The 17,080-nt window shown below is 40.1% G+C and overlaps 2 protein-coding genes across 5 annotated transcripts in view; both read right to left on the reverse strand.

The window, feature by feature from the left end:
* LOC140488023 (V-type proton ATPase 116 kDa subunit a 2-like) overlaps nt 1-6,785 on the reverse strand; it is a 101,647-nt gene extending 94,862 nt beyond the window's left edge. The window contains exon 1 of the mRNA XM_072587599.1: nt 6,662-6,785. Within this exon, the coding sequence (XP_072443700.1) occupies nt 6,662-6,667 (6 nt within the window). The 5' untranslated portion in view covers nt 6,668-6,785. The remainder of the gene's footprint in view (nt 1-6,661) is intronic.
* The window catches only part of tctn2 (tectonic family member 2), a 71,418-nt gene continuing 56,252 nt past the window's right edge, over nt 1,915-17,080 (reverse strand). For all 4 annotated transcript variants that reach the window (XM_072587603.1, XM_072587606.1, XM_072587602.1 and 1 more), the window contains 5 exons: nt 14,237-14,340; nt 11,762-11,909; nt 9,263-9,406; nt 8,546-8,634; nt 1,915-6,870 (listed from right to left, as the gene is read on the reverse strand). In XM_072587603.1, coding sequence (XP_072443704.1) covers nt 6,746-6,870; nt 8,546-8,634; nt 9,263-9,406; nt 11,762-11,909; nt 14,237-14,340 — 610 coding nt within the window. In that variant the 3' untranslated portion in view covers nt 1,915-6,745. The remainder of the gene's footprint in view (nt 6,871-8,545; nt 8,635-9,262; nt 9,407-11,761; nt 11,910-14,236; nt 14,341-17,080) is intronic.

Raw genomic sequence — 17,080 nt, forward strand, 5'->3', positions numbered from 1 at the left:
TAAGGGTATGGAATGCCCAGCCTGCCAGTGTAGTTAACTCGGCCACATTAGGGAGATTTAAACAATCCTTGGATAGGCACATGGATGATTATGGGATTAGTGTGGGGGGGAGCGCGAGCTTAGAATGGCTCACAGATCAACGCAACATCAAGGGCCGAAGGGCCTGTTCTGTACTGTATTGTTCTATATTCTACTAAAGAACTCACATGCACTGAATATATATAAAATATACAGATCAAACCAATTTGAACATTCAAATGAACATAGGAGGTACAGTTAGTAGATGACACCAAATTGGAGGTGTAGTGGACAGCACCTTAGAGTACAACTGGATCTTGATCAGATGGGCCAGTGGGTTTAGGAGTGGCAGATGGAGTTTAATTTAGATAAATGTGAGGTGCCACATTTTGGAAAAGTAAATCAGAGCAGGACTAATAGACTTAATGGGAAGGTCCTGGGGAGTGTTGCTCAACAATGAGATCTTAGAGTGTAGGTTCATGGTTTCTTGAAAGTGGAGTTGCAGGTAGATAGGATAGCCAAAATTGCATTTGGTATGCTTTCCTTTCCTGGTCAGTGTAGTGACTATAGGAGTTGGCAGGTCATGTTGCGGCTGTACAAGACATTGGTTTAGATTAGCTACGGCCCAACAAGTCCGCACCGACCCTCTGAAGAGTAACCCTTCAGACCCATTTCCCTCTCACTAATGCATCTAACACTATGGGCAATTTAACTTGACCTGCATATTCACCTGCAGTTCACCTGACCTGCATATCTTTGTGTGGAGTTTACATTCTCCCTCCCACAGTCCAATCACCCAAGGTTGGAATCGAACCTGGGACCCTGGTGCTGTGAGGTAGCAGTGCTAACCACGGAGCCACCGTGTCACCCCAGCCACTTGTGCGCGCAATTCTGGTCTCCCTCCTATTGGAAGGATATTGTGAAACTTGAAGGGTTCAGAAAAGACTTGCCAAGAATGTGCCAGGATTGGTGGATTTGAGTTATCAACAGCCAAGTTAATTCTAACTGGTCAAGGCAATGCCCCGAGAAATGAACCAGAAAATGACTATCTATTCTGTCCGCTTGAAAGAAAGGCAGTGTACAAACATGTTCTGTTGGCAAAGAACAAGGCCATATTATCATTATAACTTGCAGCACACGCAAGTACACCACATTGCAAACCTGAATAGCAAATCTAAAACAATTGTCAGCATAATTCTTTGTACACACATGATTACTTAGTAAAATTTGTCCAAGCATAGAATCACTGAGTTGTGAGCTTTGCAAGTAAGGGTCGCTACATATCTTATTGCAACAGCTGAAAGAATTTGTTGTGTGATAGGATCCACCAGTCTTTGGGACATGCAATACATAACAAGCATCACACTGGCACTGAAATGCATATGTCACTTTTCTCATTTGTGTGATTGGCATTAACTGATGCATTCTGCATGGCAAAGCTTCTAGCAATATTCTCCTCTCCTACAGCTAAAATGTTTTCCTTTTTGCTTTTCTTGCAATTTGCTGTTAGGGCAAAAACAATAAAATGGAGTAAGAAATTTAGATAAGGAGACTACTTTCATTCTGGAAGTTTATAACAACCACTGTACATTTCCCCCCAGACATAAATATTTCCCTTATTATTGACACAATACTTGCCTTCCCTTTATAGGTAGTAAGGCTGCCCATGGTTCTTGTTAACATAAAATGACTGCTCAGTTTTTAGTCAAGATAAAAATGGCTGAAGTAGATAGTCAGCTGAAGCAGTCATTTGCGAGTCATGATTTTTACAGAAACCAGATAAGATATAAAATACTTCAAAAATCATGTAATAAATCTTATTAAAAGCAAAAATGTAGCTACAGCTTACACAGTTAGGATAAGGGACACCCTTGAAAAGCACAGTTAGAAGCAAGCTAATTTAAAGTTTGATATTTTAATATCAGATAGAAGAATAAAGCTCAACTTACATTAGTTAAAATCCTTTAGATAATTGTAATCATCTGTGTGTGTATATATTATAATGGAGTTTTTAATGTAGCAGAATTGAAGGTTTTAACAGAGTTCCTGTGAAGAGACAGCCTCAGCAGGGAGAAACTCTCATCCTGTGAGCTGGGAAGATTGAATCACAGATGCAGAAGTCAGCAGGATAGGAATGTGGGAGAATAAGACACATTGTGAAAGCACAAGGACAGGTGATAAGGATGTCCAGTAAACATCATGAAATCCTGGGAAGACCTGCAAGTGTCCATTAACTGATCAAGCAGTCACGATTGATTTGATTCAATGTATATGTAATCAATCAATAACATAATTGGTTTGCAAATGCTAAAGTGGGTTTAAAACAAATATACAACAGTTTCTCTCTTTCCTTCTTGAGGGAAGCAGCTTCTGGATTCCTCGTGGTTTTCTTCCCCCAAGGCTGATACGGGAAGTGGACTCCAGGTATTCAGTGAGTCATTTAGTCATTCCACCCCAACAGTCCTGGTGAGTGGAAGACAAAGCTTCAACAAAATGTCTTTGTTCAGCAATACTTAAGTGGTATAAGACCAAATACAAAATCAGTACCTAGAACGAAGAGTCCTTCGGCCCTCGATGTTGCGCTGACCTGTGAAACCAATCTGAAGCCCAACTAACCTACATGATTCCATTTTCATCCATAGGTCTATCCAATGATCATTTAAATGCCCTTAAAGTTGAGGAGTCTTATACTGTTGCAGGCAGTGCGTTCCACACCACTACTACTGTCCAAATAAAGGAACTACCTCAGACATCTATCCTATCGCTTTAAATTGAGGATTGATAGATATGTCCCTTCATGCTAGCCACCGCCATCCAACGAAAAAGGCTCTCACTGTCCACCCTATCTAACCTTCTGATTATCTTATATGCTTCAATTAAGTCGTCTCAACCTTCTTCTCTCTAACGAAAACAGCATCAAGTCTCTCAGCCTTTGCTCGTAAGACCTTGCCTCCATACCAGGCAACATCCTGGTAAATCTCCTCTGAACCCTTCCCAAAGCTTCCACATCCTTCCCATAATGCAATGACCAAAACTGTGCACAATACTCCAAGTGCGGCCGCACCAGAGTTTTGTACAGCTGCAGCATGACCTCATGTTTCCAAAACTCAATCCTTCAACCAATAAAAAGCTAACACACCAAATGCCTTCTTAACAAGCCTACCAAACTGGGTGGCAACTTGCAAGGATCTATATACATGGACACAGATCTCTCTACCAGAAATCTACCAAGATGCTCAAAACTTGCTAATCTACCAAGAATCTTCCATTTAAACTACCAAGAATCTTACCATTCGTCTAGTACTCTGTATTCCTGTTACTCCTTCCAAAAAGGATCACCTCACACATTTCCACATTAAACTCCATTTGCCACCTCTCTGCCCAGCTCTGCAGCTTATCCATGTCCTTCTATAACCTACAACATCCTTCTGCAATATCCAAAACTCAACATCCTCAAATTTACTAACCCATTCCTCTATGCAGTCATCCAGATCACTTATACAAATGACAAACTGCAGTGGACCCAAAACAGATCCTTGCTGTACACCACTAATAACTGAACTCCAGGATGAACATTTCCAATCAAGCACCTCCCTCTGTCTTCTTTCAGCTAGCCAATTTCTGAGCCAAACCACTAAAATTACCCTCAATCCCATGCCTCTGTACTTTGTGCAATAGCCAACTTTGGGAAATCTTATCAAACGCTCACTGAAATCCAAATACACCACATCGACCACTTTACCCTCATCCACCTGTTTGGTCACCTTCTCAAAGAATTCAATAAGGTTTGTGACGCACAATCTACTCTTCACAAAACCATGTTGACTATCCCTAAACAACTTATTCCTTTCCTGATGATTATAAATCCTATCCCTTATAATCCTTTCCAACACTTTATCCATAACCGAAGTAAGACTCACTGGTCTATAGTTACCAGGGTTGTCTCATTTGCTATCCTCCAGTCTTCTGGCACTATTTCTGTAGACAATGACAACATAAAGATCAAAGCCAAAAGCTCGCCAAAAGCCCTGGCTTCCCAGAGAATCCTAGGATAAATCTCATCCTGCCCAAAGGATTTATCTATTTTCACCCTTTCCAGAATTACTAACACCTCCTCGTGAACCTCGATCCCATCCAGTCTAGCAGCCTGTATCACAGTATTCCTCTTAACAAGATAGTCTTTTTCTAGTGTGAATACTGGCAAAAAATATTCATTTAGTGCTTCCCCTATCTCCTCTGACTCCACGCACAGCTTCCCACTACTGTCCTTGAGTGGCCCTAATCTTACTCTAGTCATCATTCTTTTATTCCTGATATACCTATAGAAGGCCTTAGGGTTTTCCTTGATCCTATCCGCCATAGACTTCTCACGTCCCCTCCTGGTTGTCCTTAGCTCTCTCTAGGTCTTTCCTGGCTAACTTGTAACTCTGAAGTGCCCTAAATGAGCCTTCACATCTCATCCTAACATAAGCCATGTTCTTCCCTTTGACAAGGGATTCAACTTCCTTAGTAAACCACAGCTCCTGAATTCGACAACTTCCTCCCTGCCTGACAGGTACATAATTATCAAGGACCCGTCGTAGATGTTTTTTGAATAGGCTCAATATTTCAATTGTGTCCATCCCCTGCAGTTTCCTTCCACATCTTGCATAATCACATTGTAACTGCCTTTCCCCCAGCGATAACTCTTGCCCTGCACTGAAGTAAATGGAAGAACAAGAGATTAGTGTACTTAGTGCACTTAAAAATCCAGTGACACCTCATTCAAAAAAGGTGCAACCTAGAGTGTAAAGTGTAAAAGGTTCACCAATTCAGGATTTCTATTTTGTTGCAATCTGTGGAGACTCCAAAGTTCAACACCACATCTACTAGAAAAGCAGAGAACTACTGACAACTTCTAGATGTCTCAGATCAACTATGACTGTGCAGATTCCAGAAGCTGCTGTCAATATTCAAGGAAACTTGGTGAATGGTGATAGCTTCCCAGTCATTGATATTGCAAAATCCAAACCAATACAGACAAAACAGGCACTGTATTATAGTTACTGAAATTTTATATATGCAGGTAGTTTAAAGATTGTACAATACTCAGTATTAAAGAATATGTTTGATTGATGGAAAACAATCTTGGCAGATGACAACTAAGATTCGCATCAAAACAGTCTTTGCCAAAGAGGTGATCACTTTAAAGAACAGACAGGCATCAGAACCATTTCAGAATCTACTGTATAGTGTGAAAAAGGTGACGATATATTAAAGATTTTTTTTTGGTAAGGCAAGGACTGATTAGAGATAGTCAGCATGGCTTGGAGAGAGACAGGACATGCCTCACAAGCCTAATTGAATACTTTGAGGATGTGACAAAACACACAGATGAAGATAGAGTGGTGAATGTGGTGGACATGGATTTTAGCAAGGAGTTTAATAAGGTTCCCCATGGTTGGCTCATTCAGAAAGTAAGGAGGCATGGCATACAGGGAAATTTGGCTGTCTGGATATAGAAGACAGAGAGTGGTAGTAGATGGAAAGTATTCAGCTTGGAGCTCAGTGACCAGTGGTGTTCCAGTGATTGGTTCTGAGACCGCTGCTCTTAGTGATTTTTATAAGTGACTTGGATGAGGAAGTGGAGCGATGGGTGAGTAAGTCTGCGAATGACACGAAGGTTGGTGGAGTTGTGGATAGTGTGGAGGGATGTTATAGGTTGCAACGAGATTGATAGGATGCAGAACTGGGCTGATAAGTGGCAGATTAAGTTCAACCTGGAAAAGTGTGAAATGATTTAGTTTGGAAGGTCAAATTTGAATGCAGAATACATGCAGGATTCTTGGCAGTGTAGAGGAACAGAAGAATCTTGGAGGTCCCTGTCCATAGATCCTTCAAAGTTGCCACCCAAGTTGATAGGGTTGATAAGGAGGCGTTATGGTGTGTTGGCTTTCATTAGCAGGGGGAATGAGATTAAGAGCAGTGAGGTTATGCTGCAGCTCTATAGAGCCTTGGTTAGATCAAACTTGGAATATAGACAATAGACAATAGATGCAGGAGTAGGCCATTCTGCCTTCGAGCCAGCACCACCATTCATGATGATCATGGCTAAATATAGTGTTCCGTTCTGCTCGCGTCATTATAAGACAGATGTGGGAAGCTTTAGAAGGGTGTAGAGGAGATTTACCAGGATGCTGCCTGGACTAAAGGACATGTCTTATGAGGAAAGGTTGAGGGAGCTTTTCTCATTGGAGAATTGAGAAGGATGAGGGGTAACTTGGTAGAGGTGTACAAGATGATGAGAGGCATAGATAGAGTGGATAGCCAGAAACTTTTTCCCAAGGCAGAAATGGCTACCATGAGGGGACATAATTTTCAGGCGATTGGAGGAAGGTTGAGGGGAGATGTCAGAGGTAGGTTCTTTACACAGAGTGGTGGGTCCATGGAATGAATGCCAGCAGTGGTAGTAGAGTCAGATGCATTCAGGACATTTAAGCAACTCTTGGATAGACACATGGATGATAGTAAAACGTATGTAGGTCAGTTTGATCTTAGAGTAGGATAAAAAGTCGGCACAACTTGGAGGCTGAAGGGCCTGTATTGTGCTGTATAGTTCTAGGCTTTATTCCAAATCAATCAAGTAAACGGACTTCTTGGTCACCTGCATCTCATGAATCTTTCAGTTGCACAAGTTATTGATTAAATAAATAAAAAGACTGGAGTGAAATGGACCACCCGCAGTAGTCTAATGAAACATAGTGTTCTGCCAAGCTTTACGGATTTTGTTCCAGGGGTCTCCCAACAGTGCAGTCACCAGAAAGAAAAACACCAGCAACATCCCATGAGCAATCGACCGAGAGTATGTTTCACCTAGTAAGACACAGAAATTTCAAATGTTTAAGTGTTTTGATACCTTTTATGTGATGCAAACTTTTAAATAAATAAGTGAACTTTTATTTATAAAGTAAATAAAAACATCAGTTTTAAAATAGAAAAGTTTTCAAATATGGTGCAAGTGGCCTCTGCAAAGGTCAGAGAACCTTCAGAAGAACAGACAATCCTGAATGAATTAGCTCTCTCATGAAGTTTTGGCCTAGGTTGTATAAGACACTTGGCTTGAAAGGATTAATTCAGAAGTTTTCATTCACCCTGTCCATTGGTATATAAATGACTCTCTCTGAGACGTGTCCTATTTGTCTGTTAAGTCAGTCCTGCAGCCATGTAGCATAGACATAATTACCATCTCTTCAGTAACAACACTTCTTGCCTAGTGTTAACATCGTTGAACAGTCTGAGGCTAATATTACCAGTTAAGTTACTAATATGTAATAAACAACTAGCTACATAATTCCAAGCATCTTCTGCCAAAATGTTTTGTGATTAATCCTTTGCTACTTATTACCAGTGACCCCTACAGGCTAATAGGAGCATAGAAAACAGGTACATGAGGTGGCCATTCAGCCCTTGAGCCTGCTCCACCATTCAACATGATCATGGTTAATTGTCCAACTCTATCCTCTTCCCACTTTGTCCCCATACCCTTTCACCTTTTAGCCCCAAGAACTAGATCGACTTCTCATAAACAGTGTTTTAGCTTCAACCACCTGCAGAAAAGTCCACAGGATTATCACTGAGTCAAGAAATTTCTTCTCATTTCAGTCCTAAAATGGCCAATCCTGTATCCTTAATTGAGACCTCTGGTCCTAGATTCCTTGGTCATCAGGAACATCCTCCCTGCATTCATCCTATGTAGTCTCGTTAGAATTTTGTAATTTTGGAGGTGAAGTACAGCAAATGAATGCCATGAAATTTAGTAGAAATGGGATTACATTATGTTTCACAGACAAAACAAATTTTAAATGCTTGGCAAGGAGGTTAAAAAAAAAAGCGTGGGCTAAACTAAAACCAAACTAGGATCTGAGGTATGTGGGGGAATAGACTGCAAAGTTGATTAAACCAGAGAGTAAACCTTTCCAATCGGCCCATGAGCTCCCCACATTGTTTGAAATTCAGAATGCAATGCACATGTAAATTAGACACTTGATTTCTTAATCCTTGAATTTAAACAAAAAGTCATCAATTCTCCAATAAATCTTCCGTTGTAGATAAAACAATTTGACACGGGAGGCTTGCCACAATCCAATTTATGACATATTTCTTTGTCACACCCAACAGCCTGCACAATTAGATGTTTCAGATACAACACACTCAGGAGGTGCTCTCTGGCATTCAGATTGATTTAAATAAATGCCAAAAGAAGAACAAGGGAATTTGCCTGATGTTATGGCCAATCTAGTCTCCTCAGTCACCACTGAAACAGATCATTTGGTCACTTAATTCATTGCTCATTGCAGAAGCTTGTTACATTCCATATATTATAATACCAATTACATTTTAAAATTGGTTGTTTGAAAAAATGTATTTGAAACCGCAAGATCACGAAAGGTTTTATGGAAAAAGCAAGTATTTCTTTGCAATTTACAAACTGAAACACACCATGACAAACACATTGAAGTGCAGTTTAGGATCAATACAACTTCCTTACCTTGGTAACGTCTTGTCAATGGGTAAGCAAGCTCAGGCCAACAAATATCATTTCGAGAGCAGTCATATTCAAAGTAATTCATCTGGAAACTAGTCCACAACATTATTTCAGAGTTTTACTGACACCTTTTTGGCTGTATAAATAATAATGATACAGTTCATGGAAAAATGTATGAATAGGTCTTTGGTAACTTTCAGTCTTGGCAGACAATAGTTTGCACTTTAGTGATCAACCTTTAATGTTAGATGTTGCCTGATGTGGTGCAGAAGCCTCGCGACCACATTTGATGCAGATGAAGGCAATGGGGCCGAGAAGATGCAAGATGCACTAGCCTCCGTTTTCTCTGGGATCCCTATTCAGCTAACTGAGCTTTTTATTTCTCATCTACAGCCACAAGTATATTTCTAAAACGTTGAGAAAATCCAACAAAGTAAATGCAGAGAGGCTGAATTTCATAGCTAGAGAGTCTACAACCTCAGAATAAAAGGAACAAACATTTAGGCTTGAGATAAGGAGATACCTGATCTCAGAGAAATTCTGTACTACAGACAGTGATAGAACTTCAATCCCCATTCAAGACAGATCAATGAGTTTTTGGACACCAAGGAAAATAGGTCTTTGTACTTTTGATTCGGAAGAAATGACGTCAATTTCCAAGATCATTCATGCAAGTACATTAAATCATGAAATCGTTTCATTGGGGAAAGAAAATCTTACCTGGTTTTCATTTGTTCAGGCTGTACAGGTATTTCAATAAACTGTACAGAAGAGCTGACTGAAAAGGACTGTAAAAACGAACTGTTCTCACAGACTACTGCATCTCCTCCTCCACAGTTGACTTGCCAGGTCACTGTGGAAAAACTGAGTAGACAAATCCATTCACTTAATTTGTTAAAATACTGAAACATCAGAGAGGGGAGCGGAGGAGAAATTTATTTCATACGTAATAAATTGCTGTGATATAGAACATGTTGTATGATAGGTTACCAGAAGATAATTCAACAATAAATTTTAAAAAGAAATTTGGTAGACATTTAAAGAGGTACAGGGCTACGGGAATAGAGCAGGGGGTGAGAGATTAATTGGATACCTCTTTCAAGGAAAGAGTACAGAATGGCTCCTATAGTCCAGTACTAACACATTTCAAAAAGTGGTAATGTTTGGGTGCACAATCCTCAAGGCTGAGCTATTTATGTTGGGAATACATATTTATAGCTAAGCACCATGGGGAACTGGAACATAGAAGTATTTGGACATCCTGTATTGAAAACAATTTAACCATGATTGTGAAGGAACATGTATAACTAGAAATTCTTCACCAGTTTGGTCAGTAGCGACTCACCTGCTCTTAATAAAGTATCAGGATACTTTGGAAAGGAAACAATGCTTTTGAGAGATGAGAGATTAAATTTACTGCCTTAATTGTTCCATAAGCTCAATTGGGAAGGATGAGGCCTATATGATGAACGTTGTCCAGCAACACTGCACACAGGTGGCACAGTTGTTAGCACTGCTGTTTCACAGTGCCAGGGACCCAGGTTTGATGCCAGCCTTGGTCAGCGTGCAGTTTGCATATTCTCCCCTGGTCCGAGAGGGTTTCCTCCAGGTGCTCCAGTTTTCCCACAGTTTAAAAGAAATACAGATTAGGTTGATTGTCCATGGCAAAAACTGCATGCAAGGTTAGAGGGATTGGTGGGATGCTCTTCGGAATTTTATGTCAACTCCTTGGGGCATATGACCTCTTTCTATGGTTCTGTGAAGTGTCCTGGAGTTGGTCTTTGGTTTTCCAAGACATCGGTGTTAGTCAGTAGAACGAAAAATCTCAGAAGAATTCAATAAACAAGCATCTGCCTCCCTTAAAAACACTAAGAAACTTCAGGACAAGATGCACATCTTTGCAAAGTATTTTTGGGAATCCCAGAAAGTTTCCAAATTTCAGTACTCTTACTAGCTCAAACCTTTAAAGGTGAACTGTTACTTCTGTTCAGAGACTCAAGTCTAAATGATTTGCCATCTTAACTTGGGTCTGGTCTGAAGATTTTCCACCACTCCACAGCAGTGAGTGTTTGATTTCATCAACATGAAACTCAGGAAACCATGAAAAGTCATCCCATTTCATTGTTTGAGTTTTGACCCTTGGCCTACAGAGTGCTTCCTCCCTGTTTGTTTAGTTGTTAATTTGTTTTGCCACATGTTTAAAGAATTGGTTTTGTTCAGAAGTTATTTTTCAGTTTAGTAAACAAACTTGAAGAAAGTTTCTGGTTAACAGTAATAAACAGAAACAATTAGGCTATTTTGGTGACTTTTTTCAAAACAATTATACTAATGATACAGTTAGTGGTGTAGTGGAGTTTGTTCACTACCACATTCCTCCCAGTTGTAACACTCAACTCAGTCATGCTCCAATGCCTCCATTTCAAGCATTTTGCTTTCTAAAGATCATCACACTAACTTCTTTCTAATTCATCCTCTTTATTCTCATTGTGTTACACTGATGGAACTAAGTCTAAGAGAGGAGGATGCAACTGTTGGGACAAGTTGTAAGAAAAACTAAAGTTTACAAAAGTGAGATTCAAGTGTGAAGGCAGAAAGATTGAGTTATTAGTAGAAAGGAACAGGGCTGATAATCCTTTGCACAGAATAATTTGACTTCCTTCCCCTCATGCAATAATAAGGGGATTTGCAGATTCTATAAATGGTGATGAATTCAAGCTACAATTGTGCAAATTTCTACTTCTGGTGTAAAGGATTTATTTAAACTCAATGTTTTTCTTCTGGTTCCTCTGTTCTAGCCAATAAATTGAATTACTTATTTCATAATGGGAAAAAACCTCTCCTATACTAATTAATCCATAATTAATCATAACCAATCTGATTGTAATTTAATTCATGTACATTAACTACAAGCTTCGCTCTGATCCACATTCCATCTTGATTAAGAATTACATTGCATATCTGTACAGCTGCTGTGCTAGGATCCTGGATCTCGCTCTGTAACAGCACTGTGGGTCTGTCGACACCACACAGACTGCTGCAGTTCAAGGCGGAGTCACCATCACTTTCAAAACAATTAGGAATGGACAACAAATGCTAGCCAAATCAGTGATGTCTACGTTCCATGAACAAATAAAGTTCCATTGCAGCATTTAAATCCCAAGAAGGTCAATTTCAAGAGATATCAACAAACCAATACAATAATAACGACCATTTTCTTACTTTGCTTCAGCTCCTAGTATTTCGTGTTGTGGCACTCCTTCAATTGCTCCAACAACAGATATGAAGAACCAAAGGTTCAAGTTGGCAGGAATCCCAGTGCAGAAGCTGCTTAATTCACTTTCAAAATTGGCAGAATCATTAGGAAGAACTGTATTTAAAAATGTGCATTAGAAAAGTACTTATTGAACAATTTTTATATTAAAGGATCTTACAGTCTGAGAATATAAATGAACATTAGAACAACTTAAATTCACATAACACTGATATATCCTTTAGGAATTTCCAAATACTAAACAACCATTGAATTATTTTAAAATGTAGCCATTTAGTTCTATGAGAAAACACACCGGAAACTGCCAACTGCAAGTGAGTTAGACAATGAGATCATCTATTTCTGCTGGAATGGGCCGAGAGAAAATTTGTCCAAACAACAGTAGACACTGATTCTCTGTAACTCAAATACAGTAATTTATATCCACATGTTGAAGCAGTTTGGCCTCAACTGAAGCCATCACTGAAACACGGTGCCTTAGAAAACACTGCCTTGGTATTGAGAAAGTTAGCCTCGAACAGAAAAGGGCTTGAAGACACAACCCTCTAACTGAAGATGAAAAATATTTCCAAGCAGCACACACCTTCCACTTCTGATAGGTTTCTTTGGATTCCTTAACTTCCCAAAATATTAAATATTGAGCATGACGATCTTTCTGGTTCAACAAACACACCAGATGAACAATCAGGAACAGACCATTCAGGAGAGATGTTAGGAAGCACTTCTATACACAAAGGTTAGCAGAGGTTTGAAACTCTTCCATAAATGGTAGTTGATGCTAGATCAGTTATAGAGTCAGAGATATTTATACAACCCTTGTAACAGACCCTTCAGTTCAACCCGTCCATGCCAACCAGGTATCCCAAACTGAATTAGGCCCATATCCCTCTAAAATCTTTCCTATTCATGTAGCTGTCTAAATCTTAAAATGTTGTAATTGTACCCACCTCTACCACTTCCTCCAGCAAGTCATTTCAACTCACCAACCTCTGCATAAAAGCATTGCCCCTCAGGTCCTTTTTAAATCCCTTCCCTTTCACCTTAAATCTGTGCCCTCTCTATTTGGACTCCTCCACCCTTGGAAAAAAACCCTTGGCTATTCACCCTATCTGTGCCCCTCATGATTTTATAAACCTGAGAACACAGAACGTTACAGCACAGTACAGGCCCTTCAGCCCTCGATGTTGTGCCCACCTGTGAAACCAATCTAAAGCCTATCCTACACGATTCTATTAGCATCCATATGTATATCCAATGACCATTTAAGTGCCCTCAGCAAGTCCCCTCAGTCTCCAAGAGGAAAGTTCCAGCTTATCCAGCCCTTCCTATAACTCTCTCGTCTTAGCAACATCCTTGTAAATTTTTCTGTACCCTGTCTACTTTAATAACATCCTTCCTATAGCAGTGTGACCAGAATTGTACACAGTATTCTAAAAGAGGAATCACTAATGTCTTGTACAGCTACAAAGTGATATGCCAACTCCTAGACTCCTTCACCACCCAGTCTACCTACGACGCCACTTTCAAGGAATCATGAACCTGGGTCCTTCTATTTAATAATACTCCCTGGGCCTGATTATTAAAGAGTTATAAGTCCTGCTCCTACCAAATCACAAACTGACATTTATTAAATTAAACTCCATCTGCCACTTCTCGGCCCATTGGCCTATCTGATCAAGATCTCACTGTACTCTTAGATAACCTTCTATACAGTTCACTATGCTACCAATTTTGGTTTCATCCACAAACTTACCAACCATACCTCCTGTATTCTCATCCAAATTGTTATTCAACACTTATATCAACAATGTTAATATTAAATCTGAGATAGATCAACTTTTGTAAGAGATATGGAGTTTGGCCACAGATCAGCCATGATCACACTGAATGGTGGAACATGCTCAAGGAAATAAATGGCCTACTCTTGTTTCTATGTTCTTAAAACGATTGGTGCTTGTGCAGAAAGTGCTTCTCCTGATGTTACAATATCTGTAGAAAATGTGATCTACAAAATATCCATTCCAGATGCAGTATTTGATAAGATGTGAAACCCATAACCTAACCTTCCCCCATTCAGATGAATGCAGGAGCTCCCACACCTTTAACTTGGAGCAGCCAGATTTTCGTAGCCCCCTACCAAGGGCAAGAAGCAAATTAACTAGTCATTCAACTCATTGCAGACTGTGCGGCTTTCAGCTGCAGCAACTGAAATTCAAAACTAAGGAATCGGCTGTGAAGCACTTTGGGACATTGAGAACCATTAATACAACAGCATCCTCTACAAGGATTTGGAACTTAGATAATTATTTATAGAATGCAGAGCAATTAAATTAGAAGTTGCTCTATACTTTACATAGAATCATCATAAAGTTACTTAATTAAAACATGCACCAAATGCTACATTTCAGCTGCAAATGCAGTACCTTTGAACAATGGCACCCATTCTGACAGATCAGATGGATTTGAATTTCCTCTCCTCGATATATTTGTTGGCACCAGATTCAGAAGATTTTCATAAATAGTGGACCTATCAAAAAGCAGAAGAGTATTTTGTTGCCCAGCAAACACATATGAAAAGGTGGGCACTGCAACTGATACAGGACCATAATAGTTTCCAACAGTGCGACACAGTATTTACATCGTTGACAATGGTTTCAAACCCACTGTATCAGTGCCAGCCAGATATTCCCCTGCATACACAGAGAAATCCAAAGATAGGGTTACATATAGCCACAGAATTTTAGGCAGCACAACAATATTAACCTAATTCAAAGATTAAATAAAGTATAATTTCATAGAATGATGCACCACAGAAAGAGGCCATTCAACCCATTAAGCATGCGTTAACTCTTTGAAACAACTACCAGATTAATCCCACTCCCAACTTCCTCCTATCTTTGCAAATTTCTCCTCTTCAGGTATTGATTCAACTCCTTTTTGAAAATCTGAATATCAAATTTGTTCCCACTGTGCTTTCCAGACAATTTTTAGGTCATAGCTTGATGTATAAAAAATTAATTTCCCTCTGCTTCTCGTCAATAAATATAAATTTGAGATGTCTTGATTTCAAAATCTTCATCACTGAACTTCCAGAGAAAGTATATTCCTGTCAGGGTGAAAGGGAAGGCTAGTAGGTATAGGGAATACAGAATGACTAAACAAATTGAGGGTTAAGAAAAAGAAGGAAGCATATGTCAGGTATAAACAGGACAGATCAAGCGAATCCTTAGAAGAGTATAAAGGAAGTAGGAGTATACTTAAGAGGGAAATCAGGAGGGCAAAACGGGGACATGAGATAGCTTTGGCAAGTAGAATTAAGGAGAATCCAAAGGGTTTTTACAAACATATTAAGGACAAGAGGGTAACTAGGGAGAGAATAGGGCCCCTCAAAAGATCAGCAAGGCGGCCTTTGTGTGGAGCCACAGAAAATGGGGGAGATACTAAATGAATATTTTACGTCAGTATTTACTGTGGAAAAGGATATGGAAGATATAGACTGAAGGAAATAGATGGTGGCATCTTGCAAAATGTCCAGATTACTGAAGAGGAAGTGCTGGATGTCTTGAAATTGTTAAAGGTGGATAAATCCCCAGGACCTGATCAGGTGGACCAGAGAACTCTGTGGGAAGCTAGAGAAGTGATTGCTGGGTCTCTTGTGGAAATATTTGTATCATCGATAGTCACAGGTGAAGTGCCGGAAGACTGGAGGTTAGCAAACATGGTGCCACTGTTTAAGAAGGGCGGTAAAGACTAACCAGGGAACTATAGACGGGTGAGCCTGATCTCAGTGATGGACAAGTTGTTGGAGGGAATCCAGAGGGACAGGATTTACATGTATTTGTAAAGGCAAGGACTGATTCAGGATAGTCAACATGGCTTTGTGCGTGGGAAATCATGTCTCACAAACTTGATTGAGTTTTTTGCTGAAGTAACAAAGAGGATTGATGAGGGCAGAGTAGTAGATGTGATCTATATGGACTTCGGTCAGGTGTTCGACAAGGTTCCCCATGGGAGATGGATTAGCAAGATTACATCTCATGGAATACAGGGAGAACTAGCAATTTGTATACAGAACTGGCTCAAAAGGTAGAAGACAGAGGGTGGTAGTGGTGGAGGGTTGTTTTTCAGACTGGAGGTCTTTGACCAGTGGAGTGCCACAAGAATCGGTGTCGGGACCTCTACTTTTTGTCATTTATATAAATGATTTGGATGCGAGCAGAAGAGGTACAGTTAGTAAGTTTGCAGATGATACCAAAGTTGGAGGTGTCGTGGAGAGCAAAGAGGGTTACCTCAGATTACAACAGGATCTGGACCAGATGGGCCAATGGACTGAGGAGTGGCAGATGGAGTTTAATTCAGATAAATGAGAGGTACTGCATTTTGGGAAAGCAAATCTTAGCAGGACTTGTACACTTAATGGTAAGGTCTTAGGGAGTGTTGCTGAACAAAGAGACCTTGGAGTGCAGGTTCATAGCTCCTTGAAAGTGGAGTCACAGGTAGATAGGATAGTGAAGGCGGCATTTGGTATGCTTTCCTTTATTGGTCAGAGTATTGACTACAGGAGTTGGGAGGTCATGTTGCGGCTATACAGGACATTGGTTAGGCACTGTTGAATATTGCGTGCAATTCTGGTCTCCTTCCTATTGGAAAGATGTTGTGAAACTTGAAAGGTTTCAGAAAAGATTTACAAGGATGTTGTCAGGGTAGGAGGATCTGAGCTACAGGGAGAGGCTGAACAGGCTTGGGCTGTTTTCCCTGGAGCGGAGGCTGAGGGGTGACCTTATAGAGGTTTACAAAATGGAGGGGCATGGATAGGATAAATAGACAAAGTTTTTTTCCCTGGGGTCAGGGAATCCAGAACTAGAAGGCATAGGTTTAGAGTGAGAGGGGAAAGATATAAAAGAGACCCAAGGGGCAATTTTTTCCACACATAGGGTGGTACATGTATGTAATGAGCTGCCAGAGGACGTGGTAGAGGCTGGTACAATTGCAACATTTAAGAGGCATTTGGATGGGTATGTGAATAAGAAGGGTTTGGAGGGATTTGGGCCAGGTGCTGGCAGGTGGGGTTAGATTGGGTTGGGATATCTGGTCGCCATGGACGAGTTGGACCGAAGGGTCTGTTTCCATGCTGTACATCTCTATGACTCTATGGTGTCTCTTTATTTCAACTCTATGATTCTGGCCAACTAACTTAAAGGATTGGCAAGTAGAGATACAGGGGATGTTTCAGAATGAACAGAATAGATACATCCCAAGTAAGAAAA

The sequence above is a fragment of the Chiloscyllium punctatum genome, chromosome 17 (assembly GCF_047496795.1).
Source record: "Chiloscyllium punctatum isolate Juve2018m chromosome 17, sChiPun1.3, whole genome shotgun sequence".
In the NCBI taxonomy this organism is placed as follows: domain Eukaryota; kingdom Metazoa; phylum Chordata; class Chondrichthyes; order Orectolobiformes; family Hemiscylliidae; genus Chiloscyllium; species Chiloscyllium punctatum.